The sequence below is a fragment of the Rousettus aegyptiacus genome, unplaced genomic scaffold (assembly GCF_014176215.1).
Source record: "Rousettus aegyptiacus isolate mRouAeg1 unplaced genomic scaffold, mRouAeg1.p scaffold_m13_p_4, whole genome shotgun sequence".
Taxonomy (NCBI): Eukaryota; Metazoa; Chordata; class Mammalia; order Chiroptera; family Pteropodidae; genus Rousettus; species Rousettus aegyptiacus.
Genome location: NW_023416307.1, coordinates 5,217,501 through 5,235,476, shown reverse-complemented (window position 1 = coordinate 5,235,476; position 17,976 = coordinate 5,217,501). Strand labels below are relative to the sequence as shown.

The window sequence follows — 17,976 nt, the reverse complement described above, 5'->3', positions numbered from 1 at the left end:
ATCATCATCACCATCATCATTTCTATTTCACAGCAGCTGTTTTATTGACATTTGTCAATGACTGGAATCTGTGGTCTCTGAGAAGATGTATCTTCCCTTTTTGAATGAGGGGTGAGAGCTGAATTCCAAGGTAACACGAATTGATACCGATCTCTCGATCGTACATTCCCAAGAGGCAGACACTCGAGTGCACCAGGGTGTCTCCCCAGCTGCTGCTGACTTCGGGGACACCCGGGTAGTCTTCCTATTTGAATTGGGACAGAGGTTCTTGCTCTTCTTTTTTAATCCAAGGGGAAATATGAAGGATCGAAGAGAAATTGTGGCCTTTGTCGAGAGTGATTTAGGGACTTAAAAATGAGGTGGTCCTGCTTTCTGGCCCCTTCATGCAGTGCCCTTTGGTCTGGAGAGTCTGTCACACCCAGAGATGGGCCAGTCTGGGGTGCAGTTTGCCCCCTCGACTGCCCCCTGAGTTTAAATGCTTCTCTTTCCTGAAGGTGGCCTGACAGCGGAAGGGACAGCCCGGTAGCTGGCCCCACGTAACGTAGGGAGTCTGCCAGGCTTGTCTGGCATCCCCACTTTCTCCTCCGACTTGCAAGCTCAGCCCGTCTATCTGTCCCCTCTCCTAGGGAGCTCACAGGTTCCGCCTCCTCAGCCCTCGCGGGTATCGGCCACCTCCTCTGACTGACCGATGGACTGATCTGTACCCACTTGCCACTAGGGGAGGGGCACAGCCCTGCTTCCGGGGCACCTGTGAGGACTTTCATAATGTCCCCTCCTCTAAAAATGAGGCTGTCATCTGGGCAGGTGGTGGGGTGACCCATGGTCCCAGCTCACCTGGGACTTACATGGGGCATGCGATTCCCAGTTTTAAAATCAGGACAGTCCCGGCCCACCAGAGCTTGTCATTTTGGGTGCATGGGGAAGGAGCCCCAAGACAGGCAGGTTGGGGAGACATTTGGGGCCCGATCAGGCCGGCAGGACTGCTGGGCCCTCAGGTTTCGTCATTTTTAAAGAATCGCCATTTCCTCCATGATGTATGGTTTTACGGTGTGACTTCCATGGGCCTGGCTCTGTGCTGTGGACTCTGTCAGGGGAGTGGGAAGAACATGAGCTTGTCCCAGGCACTCAAGGGAACAGTTAATCACCCGTTTTGTACAGAGGTCCACCCCGAAGGAATGTAACCAACAGGAAACAATTAGTAAACAATTTGCTGCGAAACCAGGCAGAGCTGCCTATATTTTAAGTGGACTTCAAAAAAGGGAGAGAGTAAAGCTGACCAGAGAGAGAGAGAGAGAGAGTCAGAGAAAGGGACCCCGAGTGGGAGACCGCCCCTGCCAGGCCGGAAGGAGGGGCCGTGCGGCGAGGAGGTGGACAGGAGGTGACGTGGGATAGTTAAGGGCACAGCAGTTGGTCTGAGAGGAGACAGCATTCGAGGAGGGTGATTGGCTTGACGGGCACATATTGGAAAGTAGAAAGGAAAGGAAGGAGAGAAGGAAGGGAAGAAGGAAAGACAGACCAAGGACTGCTGGACGGCTGAGGGAAGGGGAGTGAGAGAGGGAGAGAAGGGGGAGGGGGCCCCCAGGAATGGGGAGGGAGAAGAAGGGAGGGAGGGCGTTCGGCTGTGTCTGAGTGTCGGGCGTCATTCTGTGCGTCGTCCACGCAACGTCTGATTAGTTCTCATCCAGCCCTGAGGGGCGGTTGTCCTGTCCCTTAAGGCAGGGGTGGGCTGCAGTGGGCAGCTCAGGGGCTGTGCCCCGGCCGGGGGGTTCGAGAGCCAGGGAATTCGAATTTGTACTCGAATAACGTCCAACAGGGCGATCTAAGGAAAACGACGCTTTATCGGGGTTCACCTTGGGCGGGGTACGGGAAAGATAAGAGGGAGCAGACATCCAGGACGAAGACCTGGGTGAGGGGGACGTCAGAGGTGGAAATGGTGACGTTTGGAGGAGGGTAGGAGAGAGTCCGGTTCCCATCTCGGGGACCTGCAAAGACGCCGGGACCTTTAACGGCATCCGGGTTGGGAGACCGGGAGAGAGCTTTCTTCCGCTAGTCCTGCTCATGCCTTTGGGCAGGTGATGTCGTCCCTCCGAGCTCCATCTGTAAAATGGGACCAGTAATAGTCCATCCTTGAAATCAGAGCGATGAGTGTTCGCTGTTACCAGTCCTGAAAATCGCCTTCGAAATCACAGGTTTTTGGAGGATGTTTCCTTTAGAGTCGTCCTCGCTGGGCGGTGAGGGCTGAGCTAAGTGGTTTCTCCCCCACTTGGTTGCGGCGACCTGTCTTCACGTGGGCCTGGAACCCCAGCGTGTCGAACTTCACACCCCGACGGGGTAGTGCTGCCTCCTTCTCCCACTGTGTGGAATTCTTTCTCCCCCAGGCGGCAGGGGACAGGGGACGGCTGGCGACTTCTCAGATTCCCTTACTTAGCGCCAGCTGCAAAAGGCAGAAGGATCGGCCTTTTAACTTTTGTATACAGAGGCCTCTGGTGCCAGTTCTTGAAGAGAGCAGTTCCCGTGGACCCGTGGGCCCTGCCGTCGGTCAGGGGCACACGGCTCTCCAGCTGTGCTCTCATCGGGGCCTTTCCTCTGGAGCTGGTGTAACTCCCAGGCACCAATGCCAGGCCAGGATCCTGCCTTTTTTGCTTCCCGACGGAAGAGACGCTCGCTTTTGCAATTAAGAAAATGACTTCGGTTGTTAATTTTCACTTGGACTAGGTATCAGAGGCGTTACTTTTTTGGGGGTGGGGGAAGAATCGGTGGTTCTTTAAGGACTGTATGGTTCGGCATGAAAATCAGACTAATTGAGCCTTATTAAAAAGTACCGTAAATTCCATAATTGCCTGTTCTGGCTCACGCAGGTTCGGAGGAGTCATGATAATGATGTTGACGATGATAATGACAGTAATAGCTGCCTTTATGGGGTGCCCGGGAGACTCGGGCGTAGCACACAAGGCCCTGCCAGGCGTTGGAATCTCTACCCCTGTTTTTAACATGGAGAAACTGAGGCTCAGGGAGAACCGAAGGCCTGCTCAAGGCCACACAGGTCGTGAGTAGCGGGGCCGACGTCGCGCCCGCTCGCTCTCCGTGGCTGCAGGCCTGCCCCTGCTCGGCCACGTCGCCTCGGAGACACCTGACGCTGTTTGAAAGTGGAAACTTCAACTTATCAGGCGAATGGAAAGAATTACACACACACACACACTTTTTTTCTTGAAACTCACAGAATTATTCAAAAGCAGGAAGTCGCAGATCTATTTAAAGCCCGCGTTTTAAGTCAGACCGTTAGCTCCGGCGGCTTGGGGCAGACGCTGCCGCGGGTGACTCAGGCCCTTTGCACGCTCCGCTCTCCGCCTGTCTCCTCCTCACGCTGCTCTCGTCCCGCCTGCTGGATATCACTCGCCATGGCCGGGTGATCTCTGAGTGGTGAGACTCTGAGCTTCTGAAAGGGAAAAGCGCACGGAAGTGGCTCCGAAAAGGGAGAGCAGGGCGGGCACCGGGCTCCAGCCACGCGGGGAGCGCCTGGACTCGAGCCCCTGGTCCTTTCTCTGGGTCGTTCGGTGCACGCCAGGGCCTCTGCCGGGGCCCGCGGGAGCCGCTCTGAGGAGTGCAATGGGCCCTGACTCCAGACACCGCCGTCTGAGGGGTTAGCGAGATGCCCGCTCTCCCATCCGCTTCCTCTCGGGGCCAAGAAAAGACCAGCAAGAGTGTCCCCCGCCAGCCCACAAGGCCTGCTCGCCGGGGCGGGGGACAGTTTTTCCAGCCCAGCCTGCTGCAGAGACACCGGGTGCGGTGGGGTGCCACGCGGAGCCCTCACCGTCCCCCGACGAGCAGCTGCTGCTCCACACGCCCCGTTTGGTCCTGGCGACTCTCAGGCCCTCGCCCGCCACGAGAGGTGGTCATCAAACTCCGGGGTCGGCCGTATGTGCGATGATATTACACGTGCAGGGGAGAGGGGCCTCGGCCTCCGCGGACAGGTCCAGGAAAGACATCAGAACCGGGGAGGCTGACCGTTCGGCCAGAAGGCCTGGACCGTTGTGCCTGGCCACACAGCACGTGCCCACTGCCAGCTCCCAAGGGTGGGAGGCCGCCGTGCTTTCAGCGAAGGCGCAGGAAGAATTCAGGGGGACCTGTGGGTGGACTCGGGGAGAGGGAGTCATCTCCCGCCCGGCTGGCTTGAGCTCTCTCTCCGGCCGCGCGGTGTCCAGCCTCCCACTGGGCCAGTGGCCAGCGGGGGAGAGTCCTGGCCGGTCCTTTTGACCACATTGTTCTTCTCAGAGGAGAACCGATTCTGGTGGCTGCCCAAGGCCTCCCACATCAAAATCCGCCTCTGACCCTTGACCCCTCTGGTCAGCTACTGTTTTCCTTCAGCCTCAGTCCCTGTGGAATGTTGGAAACGGAGCAGGCCATCTTTCCTCACTGATTTTCACCATATCCCCGCGATGGAGCCAGCAGAGCTAGCTGTGTGTCCCCAGATGTGTCCTGGTCTTCTGAAGGCCTTGGAAGTGTTCCCTGCTCGCAGGATGCGCTTCCCACCTCTTTGGCTGAAAGCCAGCGATCAGAAATGGGATAATTAGAATGTTCCCAATGTTCTTTATTTTCTCTCTACCACCCAAGTTATTTTTCACGTTTGGGTAGAGTCAGGAAACGTGCTTACGTTGCGGAATGTGTTTACCAGTTAGACTTACATAGAATGTTCTAGAAAGAAGGCAGTGCCAAGAAGGCGGGGAATCAAGATGGTGTGTGCATGGGCTGCTGCTCTGGCAGGAAGGAGTGGGTGGGGTGCCAAAGAGCCACCAAGACTAAATCCAAGGGTCATCATCACCCGGCTGTCAAGTCTAGACCAGGGTGCCTGGGGTCTGTTTGACCCTTCGCGAGCGGTGGCCAGGCAGGAGTCACTTAGTGGAAGCTGGGGGAGTGGGTGGTACCCCTGGCGTGGAACTTCAGCCCAGCATTGCAGAGGTCATTCGCCTAAAGCAAAAAGCACCGAAAGGAAAATTACGAAAAAAAATTTCCCCACAAATTCTGAAGAGAGTTAAGTGTACAAAGAGTTGGTGGGAGGAGCTCTAATTTGAAGAAGGCCCGGGGTGAAGAGGCACCGCTGACCTTTGCAGTGACCTTTGGAACCTAACACCTTGGGCCCCCGTGACAGAGAGTTGGGCGCGGGCCGCACCCGGCAGAATCGCTTCCGGCCTTGGGTCTCCGATGCCACCGCTGGTCTCAGTCGCAAACGGAATTTCTGGGCACACGTCAGAAGCACTCGGGCTTTTCTTCGGAGATGGGCCATCGTCGGCGCTCAAACAAGTTGGAGTTTGAAAGGCGGACAGGCAGTTCTGGGTTATCCCAAGTGCCCGGGTCGTCCCTGGAGACGAAAGACACGCCGAGCTCTCAAACCGCTTAGTTTGATTTTATCGGAAATTTGTACAGACAAAATCTCCCCCGTAGGCTGAGAGCGCTGCTGAGAAATGTGAGCCCAGAGTGTCATTAGCCCGAGAGCATTATCGGCGACGGAAAACGAGACTCCGCGCGATAAAACGCGCCGCTCACGGCGACGGTGTCGGGCGCTCGCTCCTGACACGAGCGTCTGTATCCCGCCGCCTTGTCTTGTCTGCCGGACGCGTCCCGCAGGGACGTCGACGCGCCCCCCGTGTTGCTCGGGCTTTGGGGACGGCGTGTGTCCGCCTTGCCTTCTGCCGGACGTCCTAGAACCGAAGCGAACGTGAAAGAAAGAAAATCAGGCGGCAGGGCGTCCTGGCCGCCCCCGCCATGTTCCCGTAACGCCCTCATTGACGACAGATGAGGCAGAACGTTTGCTGTTTTTTTTAGAGCGATCGAAGACGAGGCAACCCGGGGGATGTCAGTCCCGCTTTCCTGGCCGCTGTGGCTGCTCCTCTTCTGAGGACGCGGTGGGGCGAGGGTGAGGGACACACACAGAGCGTCGTGGCTTCCGTCGCCGTCTCGTAAGCTGGAAGCCGGGGTGCGTGGCCGTGCGGACCAGCGACCCACCCTCCGGCCACGTGTCCCGTCCCAGCTGCACCTCTGGGAAGGAACCTGGTAAGGAGTCTTAAGTTTTTACAGAGTCCGATGACAAAGGCAGTTTTTATTTTTATTATTTTTTTAAAAAACGCACGGCTCCTTCCCCCATTTATTGTCCCAGAGAAGTAGCTGCCAGAACTCCAGCAATGGCCAGCAGAACCCTGGCGTGAGCTGGAGACTTAAAGACCCGGAGCTGGGTGGAGAGAGGCCCTCGCGGCGTGGGTCTTGTCCAGACGCCACGGCAGAAAACGGTGTGCTCCCGGGGGGAGGCCCGTCCCGCCCTGTCCCGGACACGGAGCCCGTCGTCGGGTCCGCTGCAGTCGAGACACCCAGGGGTGACGGCAGAGCGCGCGCGGGCTCAGCGGGGGCGCGCCACGTTCAGGCTGTGTGACGACGGGACCTGCAGGCTCAGGGACGCCGGGGAGCGGGGGGAGGAACCTGAGGGCCCCACTCCGCGGAGCTCACCCCGGACGTCGCCGCGCTCGGCGTAACTGCTGTAACGACGAGAGGCTGGCGGGCTGCGGGGCAGGTCAGCACTGGCCGCAGCATGTGGCTTCGTGTCCCTGCGGCTCGACTCTGCCCCCACCTGCAGCAGGTGAGGCGGCGCGGTCTAGGAGGCATCCCGAGGAGCCGGCCGCTGGCAGTTTCAAGGACTCTGCTCTGTGCTGCTGCTCGCTCCGGAGCAGAGCGAGCAGGAGCTGGGCGGCCTTCAGCTGGGAGGACGGGGCTCAGGCGGCCGAGGGGTCGCCATTTCAGGGGAGCCGTGAGGACCGCCTGCACGCTCGGGTCCTAACCGTCCACCTCCCCACCCCGCAGGCGCCCAGCAGCCTCACAGACTCCAGCCGGGGGGCGCTCGGCTCCGCCCCTTCACTAAGTAGGCAGGAGATGACATGCAGGAGGGAGGTCGGGAGAGCTGGAGGGGTTGGAGTGGGTGCAGCAGGCGCCCAGAGCTCGGGGGACTCTGACTTCAGTTATCTGGGTGTATTGGCGCCTCTTTACGTGTGTGAAGTCCACCCATTATCTTCACGGGTCCCTGACCACCAGCGTCACAGTGCCTTGGGGGACGCTTGGTAAGAATTCAGATTCCCGGGCCCCGTGCCAGACCTACTGGATCTGACTCTCTGTCTTTGTTTTCGAATGAACATTTTTACCTTCTTTTCTTCTGGATTGACGTGAAACATGCCCTAAAGTACCCCGACCGTAAGACTTTACGAGTTGGATGTACTCATGTCGCCACCGCCAAGGTCAAGACATAGGACGCGTCGCCACCTGGAAGGCTCCCTCCCATCCTTCCCAGACGACACCCAGCTTCCGGGGCACCTGCTGTTCTGAGTCCCTTCCCGTCACACAGCAACGTCTGCCTGTGTTTGAACTTCACCTACACTGGATCATACGGGACTCTGTGGAGTCCGGTTTCTTTGGCTCGACGTCGTATGTGTGTGTGCGATTGATCTGCATCGTCCTCTGCACAACGGCTAATCAATTCTCTTCCACGGAGTGCCCTGCCGTCTGGATACACCCCAACTCATTTCCTCGTTCTATGCTCGATGGCACCTGGGCTGTCCCCGGGTCGTGCTGTTTCCCTGAAGCTGTCGGGAACGTTCCTGTCTGTGCTCGTTGCTGCCGGGAGGGGCCTTGCTGTGGCATTGGGCAGCCGCGTGTTTAGCTTTCGGCAGCTCGCTGCTGGACGGTGTCCCGGAGCCGCCGTGCCAGTCCCCACCCTCGCGGGCGATGGCCGAGAGCCCAGCGGCTCCGCACGCTCGTCCCCACGCGGCAGGGTCAGGCCTTTTCTCCCGCGGCCGCTCCGGCCGGCGCGTAGCGGCGTCTCTGCGGTTCGAGTTTTCGTTGCCCTGCTGGCTGACGAGGTTTAGAACCTTTCCAGGTGTCACCGGCCATCGGGATGGTGCCTTTAGTGACGAGGCTTTGAAAAACCGGGCCGTGGATCTCTCATCCTCTCGATCGGTCGAGGCGTCTCGTTGTCGACAGCCTCCGGGCGACGTAACACCGGGGAACCACCTCTCCGGAGGATGTCTCGCCTCGTCCAGTTTTCTCAAGGCGTCTGGTTTCAGGTTCCCGGACGGTAGCCCTCGCCCTGCCCCGCGGGCCCCTCCTGTGCAGGGTCGAGGCGTGCTGCTCTTCCGACCTCTCTTTCACCCGCGCGAGGCGGGAACGGGCTTCGCGGGTCAAACGCGGCGTGTTCCCTGGAAATCTCGGGGTGTGAGCAGCACGCCCGAGCCTCCTCCGGGCGTCCCCAGCAGCGTTCCCCCAGCACGAGGACCTCGTCAGGGGCGCGTGGAGTGAGAGGCCGGGGCGAGAAAGTGGCGGTTTGGAACTTCCGCCGTCGGCCGGGTTCCAGCACTCCCGGTTCCCCGGGGGTCGCAAAGCCCACGTCTCCCGCCTCCATCCGCCCGCACCTGGCACCTGTCTTTCTGCCCTGGTGGGGGACGTGTGCTCAGTGTGTTCTGTGCCTGTGTTTGGGGAGGTGTGCGTGCGGGTGTGCCCAGCTTCGGGTCGTCGGAGAGGACCCGTTTCACATCCTTCCGCCCCCGATGCCAACTGCGTAACACCCCGCCTTTTCGGCACGATCTCTCCGCCTCTCCCTGCCGCCCTCTGACGCGGAGAGGGGACATAACGGTTTGTACAGTGTCCCGGCATCGCCGAAGGCACGTCGTCCAACCCTCTCGGTCTGCGGCCGAGCACGGCGGAGACCGTCAGGGGTCGCGCCTCGCTGGGGAGTCTGCTGGCCTGATGCTAGGCACCCTCGTCCTGGAAAGGGAGGCGTGTTGCTTCTGCAGAGGACCCGGGGACAGGCCAGGGGGAGAGGGCGTGTCTGTCTGCCTTGCCTCTGCGGACTGTGCAGGGGCCCCGCGCAGCAGGAAGCGGCAAGGCGGTGGAAAGGAAGAAAGAACGTGTTGGGCCCAGCGTGGCCATGTCCTGCCCGCCCCGCCCCCGCCTTGGCCTGGAGGCCGAGTGAAAGGGCCTCTGGAGGGTAGTTACCGTATCGCGACCATTAACAAAAACTCATAATGGCTTTCTGCTCAGGCATTGCGCAATCCGGCTCCAGTAAAGATTTTTTTTTTTCCCATTCGTAGGCTGGTTATGACGGGGAGAGTATTGGAAACTGCCCGTTTTCTCAGCGTCTCTTTATGATTCTCTGGCTCAAGGGCGTCATCTTCAACGTGACGACGGTGGACCTGAAAAGGTAACACGTGGTTTCCGCGCTGTGTGGATAACTGCTCCTGATTCCACGCGCACGCACAGGCACTCCTCAGACCCGTGAGGTCATGGCGGGCATGCCGGAGCGCCTCCGCACCCTGCCCCGACGCCGAGCGTGAGCTAAGCCGTCGTTACGGCATCAGGTCAGACGTGATAAGGAAGGAGTGGGAGTTGGGGGCGCCAGAGGAACCTGCTCCCCCAGTTCCTGGTCAGCCCTGAACCTCTCTCAGGCCTGTCTGGGCGCCCCTGCTGGCGACAATGCTGGGGGGGAGCTGACTTTTTCACCTCGGATCCTGGGAATTTGGCCTCATTTCCCAAAGGGGAGGGTCCTGTGTCTAGAGAAGGGGCCCCACTTTCAGCGCCAGTGAGACAGACACTTTATGAGTGCGCGATCCCCTTTGAAATTCTCAAGGGTCGTTTCTCTTCCACTGGGGAGGATGTGGCTCAGCCGTGGCAATGACCCTGAACGCTGGCGGCCGCCCACAGACTCTGACGTTCCCTCCCACCCAGGAAGCCCGCAGACCTGCAGAACCTGGCTCCCGGAACCAACCCTCCTTTTATGACTTTTGATGGCGAAGTCCAGACGGATGTGAATAAGATCGAGGAGTTCTTAGAGGAGAAATTAGCTCCCCCGAGGTACGCCCTGTGAAACCAGGGTCACAACCACCTGGTCGTCCCTCCCGCCCCCTCTTTCCCCGCCCCCTCCCCCGACACGCCAGATCTTGGTTTCGTGTGCTTGGTTTTCTGCGGCCTCACTGTCCCCATGGCGTGCTACAGAAAACACAGGGTGAGACGAGCACCCGTGGGCGAAGGTGGCCTGGATGTCTTTGCAGCTGCCGTTCGGCGAAGAGGGTTTGATGGCAGGAAGTGGGGGGCGGTCGGGCGCTCTGCTGGGAGGGCAGGACTGAGTGCCGGCATGCAGCCTCGCCCAGGGCTGGACGCGGAAGGACCTGCTAGTCCTCACCTTCATTTTAGTAGGGAGGGCACTGAGGCCAGTGAGGCCTGGTGGCCCGGTAGCCCAGGGTGAAAACAGTGAGCCTAGAGCTTTTCTCCAAATCGTGTGGCTCCGGACCTTGCACATAGAAAGATTGGGGAAATGTTCGAGGGGAAGGTTTCATTTTTATATCCACCCCCCTCGGTGGGACACTTTCCCCCATTGTTTTATCCTAACTCGAACGTTGCTCATCTGTGATGTTCTAATGTCCAATTTTTCAAGGTACCCTAAGTTGGGGACCCAGTACCCTGAGTCTAACTCTGCAGGAAATGATGTGTTTGCGAAGTTCTCGGCGTTTATAAAAAACACCAAGAAGGACGTGCATGAAGGTGAGTGCGTCCCCGCTTCCTGGTTTCCGTTGTTTTTTCCACGTGGTCCTCTGGCTGGCCTCTGGGCTGGCTTCCTGTGCGATCCTGGGAATGTGGCCTCATTTCGCTGAGGGGTGGAGGACCTGTGTCCAGCGATAAGGGAAACGTATCTCCAACTTTGACTGTGCACGAGGTTTCAGACTGAGTGCTTCTTCTAGAGGTTGAGAGCCCAGAAAATGACATTTTTTGGGGGGGAGGGGGGAAGGCGGGGAATGATAACCATCAAGAGTGCCCAGCTGCATCATGGGAATTTGCTCGAACGATGCTCCTGCCAGCGTCTGCTTCATGGTAGGATCCCCATAAAGGCTTTTGAAGAGATGAATGAGTTCTAGAAGCAGCACCGTTGCGCAGACAGCAGAGTTAGTTTTCGGGGAGGGGCGGGGCCACGTCAGACTCCTTCCTCCGTCCCTAGAGAAAGGGGACACTAACTCGCACGGCTTATCGTCATCGTTGTTGGCCTTTCTGTTCTAGTTTATGAAAAGAACCTGCTCAAGGCCCTGAAGAAGCTGGATAATTACTTAAATAGCCCTCTGCCTGACGAAGTCGATGCCTACAGCACAGAGGAAGTCGCCGTTTCTGGGAGGAAGTTCCTGGATGGAGACGAGCTCACGCTTGCCGACTGTAACCTCTTACCCAAGCTCCACATCATTAAGGTTCGTCGCTCCTCCTGCCCCGTGAGCCGCATGCGGGAACGGGGCTTCGTTTTATTTTGTTCTGACGTGTGTCCTGGCCGGACAGCAAGACGATCTAAAATGCGGTCAGCAGTCTAGCCTGTTTCTGTTGGAGGCAGCCAAACCCCAGGTTTCAGATGTGTGGATGTTCTCAGGTGCTCTTCAGATAGTCTCGAGAAGCGCCTGGGGACTTGGCTCCAGTCCCTCCACGCTCAATGCTGCTTTTCTCAAGTCTTGCCTCCCCCTACCCCGCCCCCCCCCCAAACCTAAAGAAAAGTTACTTGGAAGCCACTTGAAGGAATACATTGATTATACCTGGCATTTCACCAGCAAGGCTTGGAAATGACGTAGTATTAAAATGTAAATTCCGTCCATTGTTGGCGACTGTCAGGGCAAACAAAGCTTTCCCTAGGGTCTAGGAAGGCCTGTTCTCTCTGTTGTTAACATTGGCCTCAGGACAGCTGGGGCGCACTGACAGCTCCTTGGCCGTGCCTCTGCAGATTTGACACCCCGTCTTCCCAGATACTTAAACGTGACATAAAAGTCATGGGTCATATATAATTACGGTTTAAAGGCTCTCTAGACCCGTGAGTGGTTTCGGGGAGCTTTTTAGAAATGTAAGCCTCTCAATCCAGCCCCTGACCTACTAAATCAAAACTTCTGGGGTGATCCTGAGATTCCAAGGCAGATGGCCTCCCCCCAAGAGACTGCTTCGTTATGGCTGTCCCTCAGTCCTGCCCTCAGCCCCTCTCTTACTTACAGGTGTTAATTATTCTTGTCATTATCACAGGGGTTATGTCCTTGGCCCTCGGTGGCTCCAAATGGCACAGGGAGAAGCCCAAGCCTTGTTCTGGGGCACCTATATCATTCGCATCCCACCAGGCCCCGAGCTGGGTCCTTGGTATAAGGATAGGGCCCGTGGGAGAGAAGACACAGGGAAATGCGGTCCAGGGGCCCCGTGTTCTAATGCACATTTGATTGGCATTTAGAACGTTACAAATTAGATTCTCTGACCTGCGGCCCTGAGGCCCTTATGGCTACCGCTGGTCACTCCGAGTCGTTCTCCTACCGTCCTCTGCCCGCATTTCCTCTCCTTTTCTTACTCCCCTCCCAATCTCCGCCCCAGTCCCTTCTTTCTCCTCTCCTTGTCACAGTGCTCAGGGCGCCAGTTTGAAATTCCAGCCTTAAAGACATTGCTGATTCCGCAAGAGAATCGTTCTGTTTGAAAGAACGCGACAAATAACTCGATAATGTTACAGTAACAATATAAATAATGTGTCCAGGGCCCTGACGACTGAGAGTGAATGCAAGGACGTTAATCCCTTAAACCTTCTACCTTGGCGCTTGTTGAAATCGGAAATTTGGGAGCCATTTTCCAATAAGCTATTTACGTAGCCGCGTCTGGGTTTAGTCTCTTCAGCGAATGTTCCGATCATTGCTATGACCAGTGTCGTCGTATCATAGACGCACACGAGGGTTAGGAAAGAGCAAGCGAAATGCCCAGCCGTCTGACACCACTTGCTACTTGTTTAACCCCTACAAAAAAAAAAAAAAAAGAGTATTTGACATTTTGGGAAAGATGAAGTATTTATTTAGAGTCAAGCAGTCCATGGCTCCAACGGAAGACCTAACAGCAGAATCCTCAAAGCCGTTTAGCACTCAAAATACCAAACAGCTTAATAATCTTCCAGGGTGGAACACTTCTGAAAGGAAATGAGACTCGGTCTAAAGGAATTCATGGTAAGAGATGAGAGAGTAAAGGAATTTATAATTTGTTCACCTTCCCGAAGCCCAGCAAAAACAGTATGAAAAAGAAACAGAGAATTAGCTTCATCTTTCATAAAACCAGAAAAGGGCAGGTCACCAACGCGAAGACCAAGAAACTTCATCCAGCGCGAGGCGCCAGAGGCAAGGCATGCTTCTTGAATTCTTCAGCAAGGTTCGGAGCGCTCTGAAGGTGAATCTCACTGTCCTGAAATGCCGGCCCACACTTCTCCGTCTGAGACGAGGGTGTGGCGTGGGGCGTGAGAAGCCGAGGACACCCTCGCAGAGATCGCTTTCGAGCTGAGCTCTCTGGGGAGGTGGAGCGGAAGGCGGTGCCATCCTTGCATTCTGCCGCGGTCCCCTAGTCCAAGGGACCCGAGAGGGCAGGTCGAGTGGAGGAGAGAGGGGGCGTGGCGTTCTGCTGCGTGGTTGCCCAGCAGAGAAGAAAAGAAGCCTCGAACCAGTCGAGAAGAACTGTGAATTGCCTCAACTTCATTTTTTTAAGCCATGGTGACCTCCTGCCTCATTTGTGAACCTCCGGGTGGAGGATGCCCTACCCAGAATTCTGACCTTGACCCTAATCTGAACCCTGACCCTGATGGTAGCCCTAACGCTCACCCCAGCAAGACCCTAGGGCAGAGTGCAGAGCAGTGTTTGGTGAGACGGTGTTTGAGGGTAAATATCCACGTTGGTCTACTAGCTGCCCCGTCTACTTCGGTGACCCTCCACACTATCTTTAAGCAATTGGTAGGGTCTGAGAGATCTGCCTCATTCAAAGATGATTACTAACCGGGAGAATCCGAGTGGGACCCCTCTGTGGATGAAGACGATACAAGCGGGGGGTGAGGGGAGGGAGAATGGATAAAGAGAAGGGAAGCTCGCGCAGAAGACAGATGAGATACCCGTATCTGATGAAGAAACGCTCCAGCAAATCGAAGAACCTTCCGGAGGAAGCACACGCCAAGGCGCGGTGTTGCTCGCGCTGTCTGTGCTCAGTCGCCCCGTCCTTGCACCCACTGCTTCCGCGAGCTCGGGGCTCGTGTCCACGTCATTCACGGCTCCGCCCTCTGCGCACGGCAGGCCACGCACGATGAAAGGATCCCCTCGGCGGCAGAAGGACGGCGGTCTGGGGGAAAACGGGAAAACGTACAAGGTATTTGGGATCTCAGGAGGCGAGGCCTGGAGAGTAGGCCAAAGGGGGCGCTTCCCAGAGGTCTGAGCACAACCTGAACCGAAGACCCATCTTGAATTTTTTAGGCACCAAGTAACGCAGCAGCAGGATGCACGAAGAGAAAACCACCGGAAACGCTGCAGGCAAATCTGAGATACAGAGCGAAGCCAGGCCAGCCCATCATGGGGCCCGCCCTAGACACCCGTGGGCGGGCGCGTGTGGAGCCACCGTTTTGAGTCCAGTGCCTTTAGTCACCTCTCCTGTACCCAGTGTGTCCCATGCGAAGTCAAAGTGCGACTCAGGTGGCCCAAACGACGGGAGGATGACATCGGGACTTGAGAAAGAGAATATATTACATACCTCAAAAGAGTAGCTTGCTCTAATTGCCTACGTTGGTGGGTTTTCCCTTCGCTGATCATTTCCTCTTCATTTTCAGATTGTGGCCAAAAGATACAGAGACTTTGAATTTCCTCCTGACATGACCGGCATCTGGAGATACTTGCACAATGCCTATGCTAGGGACGAGTTCACAAACACGTGTCCGGCTGACCAGGAGATTGAACACGCCTATTCAGATGTTGCGAAAAGAATGAAGTGACCCCGAGGCGTTTCTGTCTCATTCCTCGGTTATTTGAGCTAAGCTATGAAAAGAACGTGTTCCTTGTCTTTCTCCCCAGTACCCATCCTTTGCAAAATAACACCTGCATCCTAATAATGACATATCATAGCCTGATCCACTCGACACCCAATGATACGAGGCCTCGTAAATTGTCAACTTACTCGGGCATCCGAACCGCTCCAGCATCTATTATTATACGACCAATTGTCCCGTTTATGTTAGTTAATTTATGTCTTTGACATTCGCTGGCATTGTTATCCGTAGTATTTAGGACACGTATTTTGCAGTTTAAGAGTCAAAGCAAATTAAGTTTGGGTTCAACCCCAACTTCAATTTTTAAAAAGTTCGTCTCTTTGATAGTTTTCATAATCATGTGTAGCCTGTTTTTTCTCATCTGAAATAGTATATTAATATTTTTCAGAATGAAAATGCTGTTTTTGTAATTACAAAATGATACATGCCTATTTTAATATTTTAAAATGATGTCAGAGGGTATAAAGATGGGAGGAAAAAAATCACCTGAAATGTCATTATACTCAGATAACTAGTGATCACGTATTGGGGAACACCTTCCGAATCTTCAGTCTCCCTCTCGCGTACACACGTTCACGCACATACAATTTCATTCACATGTGGTATGGCATTACTGTATTTCGAAGGACTGGTGAGGGGACCTCTTGGGAACGCCTTGACGATCCTCCAGAGAGGACGTAGAACAGACAAACAGATTTGGCCCTGCAGGGCTAGAGGGGATGCTCGCGGTCAGGTTTCACAGGCGTGGAGAGCTGCAGCGTCCACAGACAGCAGGGACCGGCAGGGACCGGCAGGGACCAGAAGCTGTGGATGGTCCCCACTCCGCCTTGTCACCGCCTCGGTGGGGCCCGGGAAGACAACAGAGGAGAACGCCTACTCCGCCTACTCCGCCGCTCCTTCCAGCCTCCTCCCCCCTGTCTTCTCTCGCTCCCTCCCCCACACCCTTCCCTCTGGAGGACTCTGAATACAGAGAATCTTCTACCCTGTGTTGAAAGGTGCACCAGGCACACCTCGTGTCCTTCTAATGGCCTACGACCCAGCAACATCTCATCTCTTCGGCGCCGACGTGGTGTGGGGCCAGCCTGGTCCTCGCTGCTTCTCTGCCCTGTCTCATGTCATTTCAGGGTCGGAAAGGGAAAATCCAGAGAGATAAAATTTGTGGCGACTCCTCTTGGGCAGTTCTGGTAAATGGTCAAGTCGGGGGAGGAAGTGGAAACTGTTGACTCAAAAGAATTTTCTGGTGTGTCTGTGGCTTTCACTCCGCCATACCTGCAGCTGGCCCGTCCCCAGCATCTGCATGCGTGGGCTGGCTTGCAGGGCTCCAGCTCAAGGCCTGGAAGACAAGATGGGAGGCTTTTAGACGCTCGTCAGGACCTCGCAGGGCTGAAGTGCTCCCTACCCGGCTGTGTTCCTGTGACATTTACACACGTCTTAGAGAAAACCCTCTTGTCGAGTTGGTTGGAGCCTGTGGTTGATGCTAAAATGCTCTTTAAAAAAAAAAATAGTATACGTCTACTCTATGTGCAATTCGTTTGGAAGAGAGTAAAATGATGAACGTAACTGTTCTGCGATGTAGGGGGAAATGTCCGGTGGGAGAAACAAAGTCCTCGTCGCTTCTGATGTGTATCACTGCTCACACAGCGTTCACATCTGTTTAGGAGTCGGAGTTTTAAGACTAGTTTATCATGTTATATTTAAATGGTGAACGTACCACTTGTACCTAGTGCTAACTTTGTATTTTTAGATGTTAAAATGATCTCCGTGTGCCTTAAACATTAAACAATTATAAAAATGTTTACGTGGAACAGATCTCTTTACTTTTTTTTTTTTAACTTTGCACCCTTCAGTTAGATTTAAAGAGATAAAACGAACGGAAATAGGTTTTCTTTAAAATGGCAGAGCAGCTTTGAACCAGAGATTTGTGGTATCCGAATGAGAGATAATCTGCATTTGAATTGTGAACCACAAAGACGTTTTAAGGGAGCCTTAAAGAGGTCTGAAAAGACGGGGTGACCTGTTCTTGTCCAGGTGGCTGTAACAGAGACCCTGCAGACTTTTCTGATTTAAAAGAATTTTTTTTTTAAATTAAGGTATACTTATCATGCAATATGATATTAGTTTCATGTGTACAGCCTAGTGATTCGACATTTACATACCTTATGACGTGATCTCCCCACTCAGTGTAGTAACCATCTGTCACAGTGCAAAGTTCTTGCAGTATGATTGACTATATTCCCTGTGCTGTATACCACAGGCTCTTAATTTTAAATGCAGTTGTCGGAAAGTGGATAGTTTCTGGGAGGCTTCCCCTCCCAGCTCCTCACTCCCACACCTCCTTCACGAGCCCCTCAAAAGCTGCTCTTATGCGGGAAGGTAAGATAGGTTTCTGGGCTGCTTGGCTGGCCAAAATCTTATTACAGTGTGGTTTTCGAAACAAAATGCATCGGTTTTTCAAAGCATCCCGTACAGAACTCAGGTGCCAACACACAGAGCAGGAATCTCTCCTTCCAGGCTGATGTGAGAAGGTTCTAGCCGGGAGAAGCCTGACAATCGGAAAAGAGTCAGCTTCCCTCCTGAACACAATCTCCAAATACAAGCTGGGAATGAATCCGAGAGTGTCACAAAGTCGTACTTTCTGGACACTGCCCAGCAGATGGGGAGGGAGCGATGGACCACAGCCCAGGAAAAGCCTGCTAGGAGACCAGAGGTCTCAGTAGGTTACTTCCAATCTGCGGGGACCATCCCCAGGAGCGGAATGCGTTCCCAAGCCCTTCGCCCGCACACGGACACACACTCACCCACACACAAACGCATACAGATGCTCTACACGTAACACAACATTGTCCCCAGCACACACATGTGCACAAATAACACAGATGCACACTCAGCACACATGTACACGAACACGCACAATGCACGCACACATTGACACACACATACCCACGCATGTGCACCCCCGACACACGCACAAACACCGCGGGGTGAGGTCAGGCTCCCGTTCATGCCTCCTTCAGCCAGTGGCTTTGGAAGAATTTTTAAAGAATAGCATATATATATATATATATGAAAAAGCCTTTTTTTTAAATTTTATTTTATAGTGTGCATCATCC

General features: G+C 55.1%; 1 protein-coding gene across 1 annotated transcript in view; it reads left to right on the top strand.

Annotated features, from left to right (window-relative positions):
• The window catches only part of CLIC6 (chloride intracellular channel 6), a 38,135-nt gene extending 22,030 nt beyond the window's left edge, over positions 1–16,105 (top strand). Inside the window, exons 2-6 of the mRNA XM_036218886.1 lie at positions 9,123–9,232; positions 9,757–9,882; positions 10,463–10,569; positions 11,080–11,261; positions 14,651–16,105. Of these exons, the coding sequence (XP_036074779.1) occupies positions 9,123–9,232; positions 9,757–9,882; positions 10,463–10,569; positions 11,080–11,261; positions 14,651–14,812 (687 nt within the window). The 3' untranslated portion in view covers positions 14,813–16,105. The remainder of the gene's footprint in view (positions 1–9,122; positions 9,233–9,756; positions 9,883–10,462; positions 10,570–11,079; positions 11,262–14,650) is intronic.
• Positions 16,106–17,976: the final 1,871 nt, after the last annotated feature.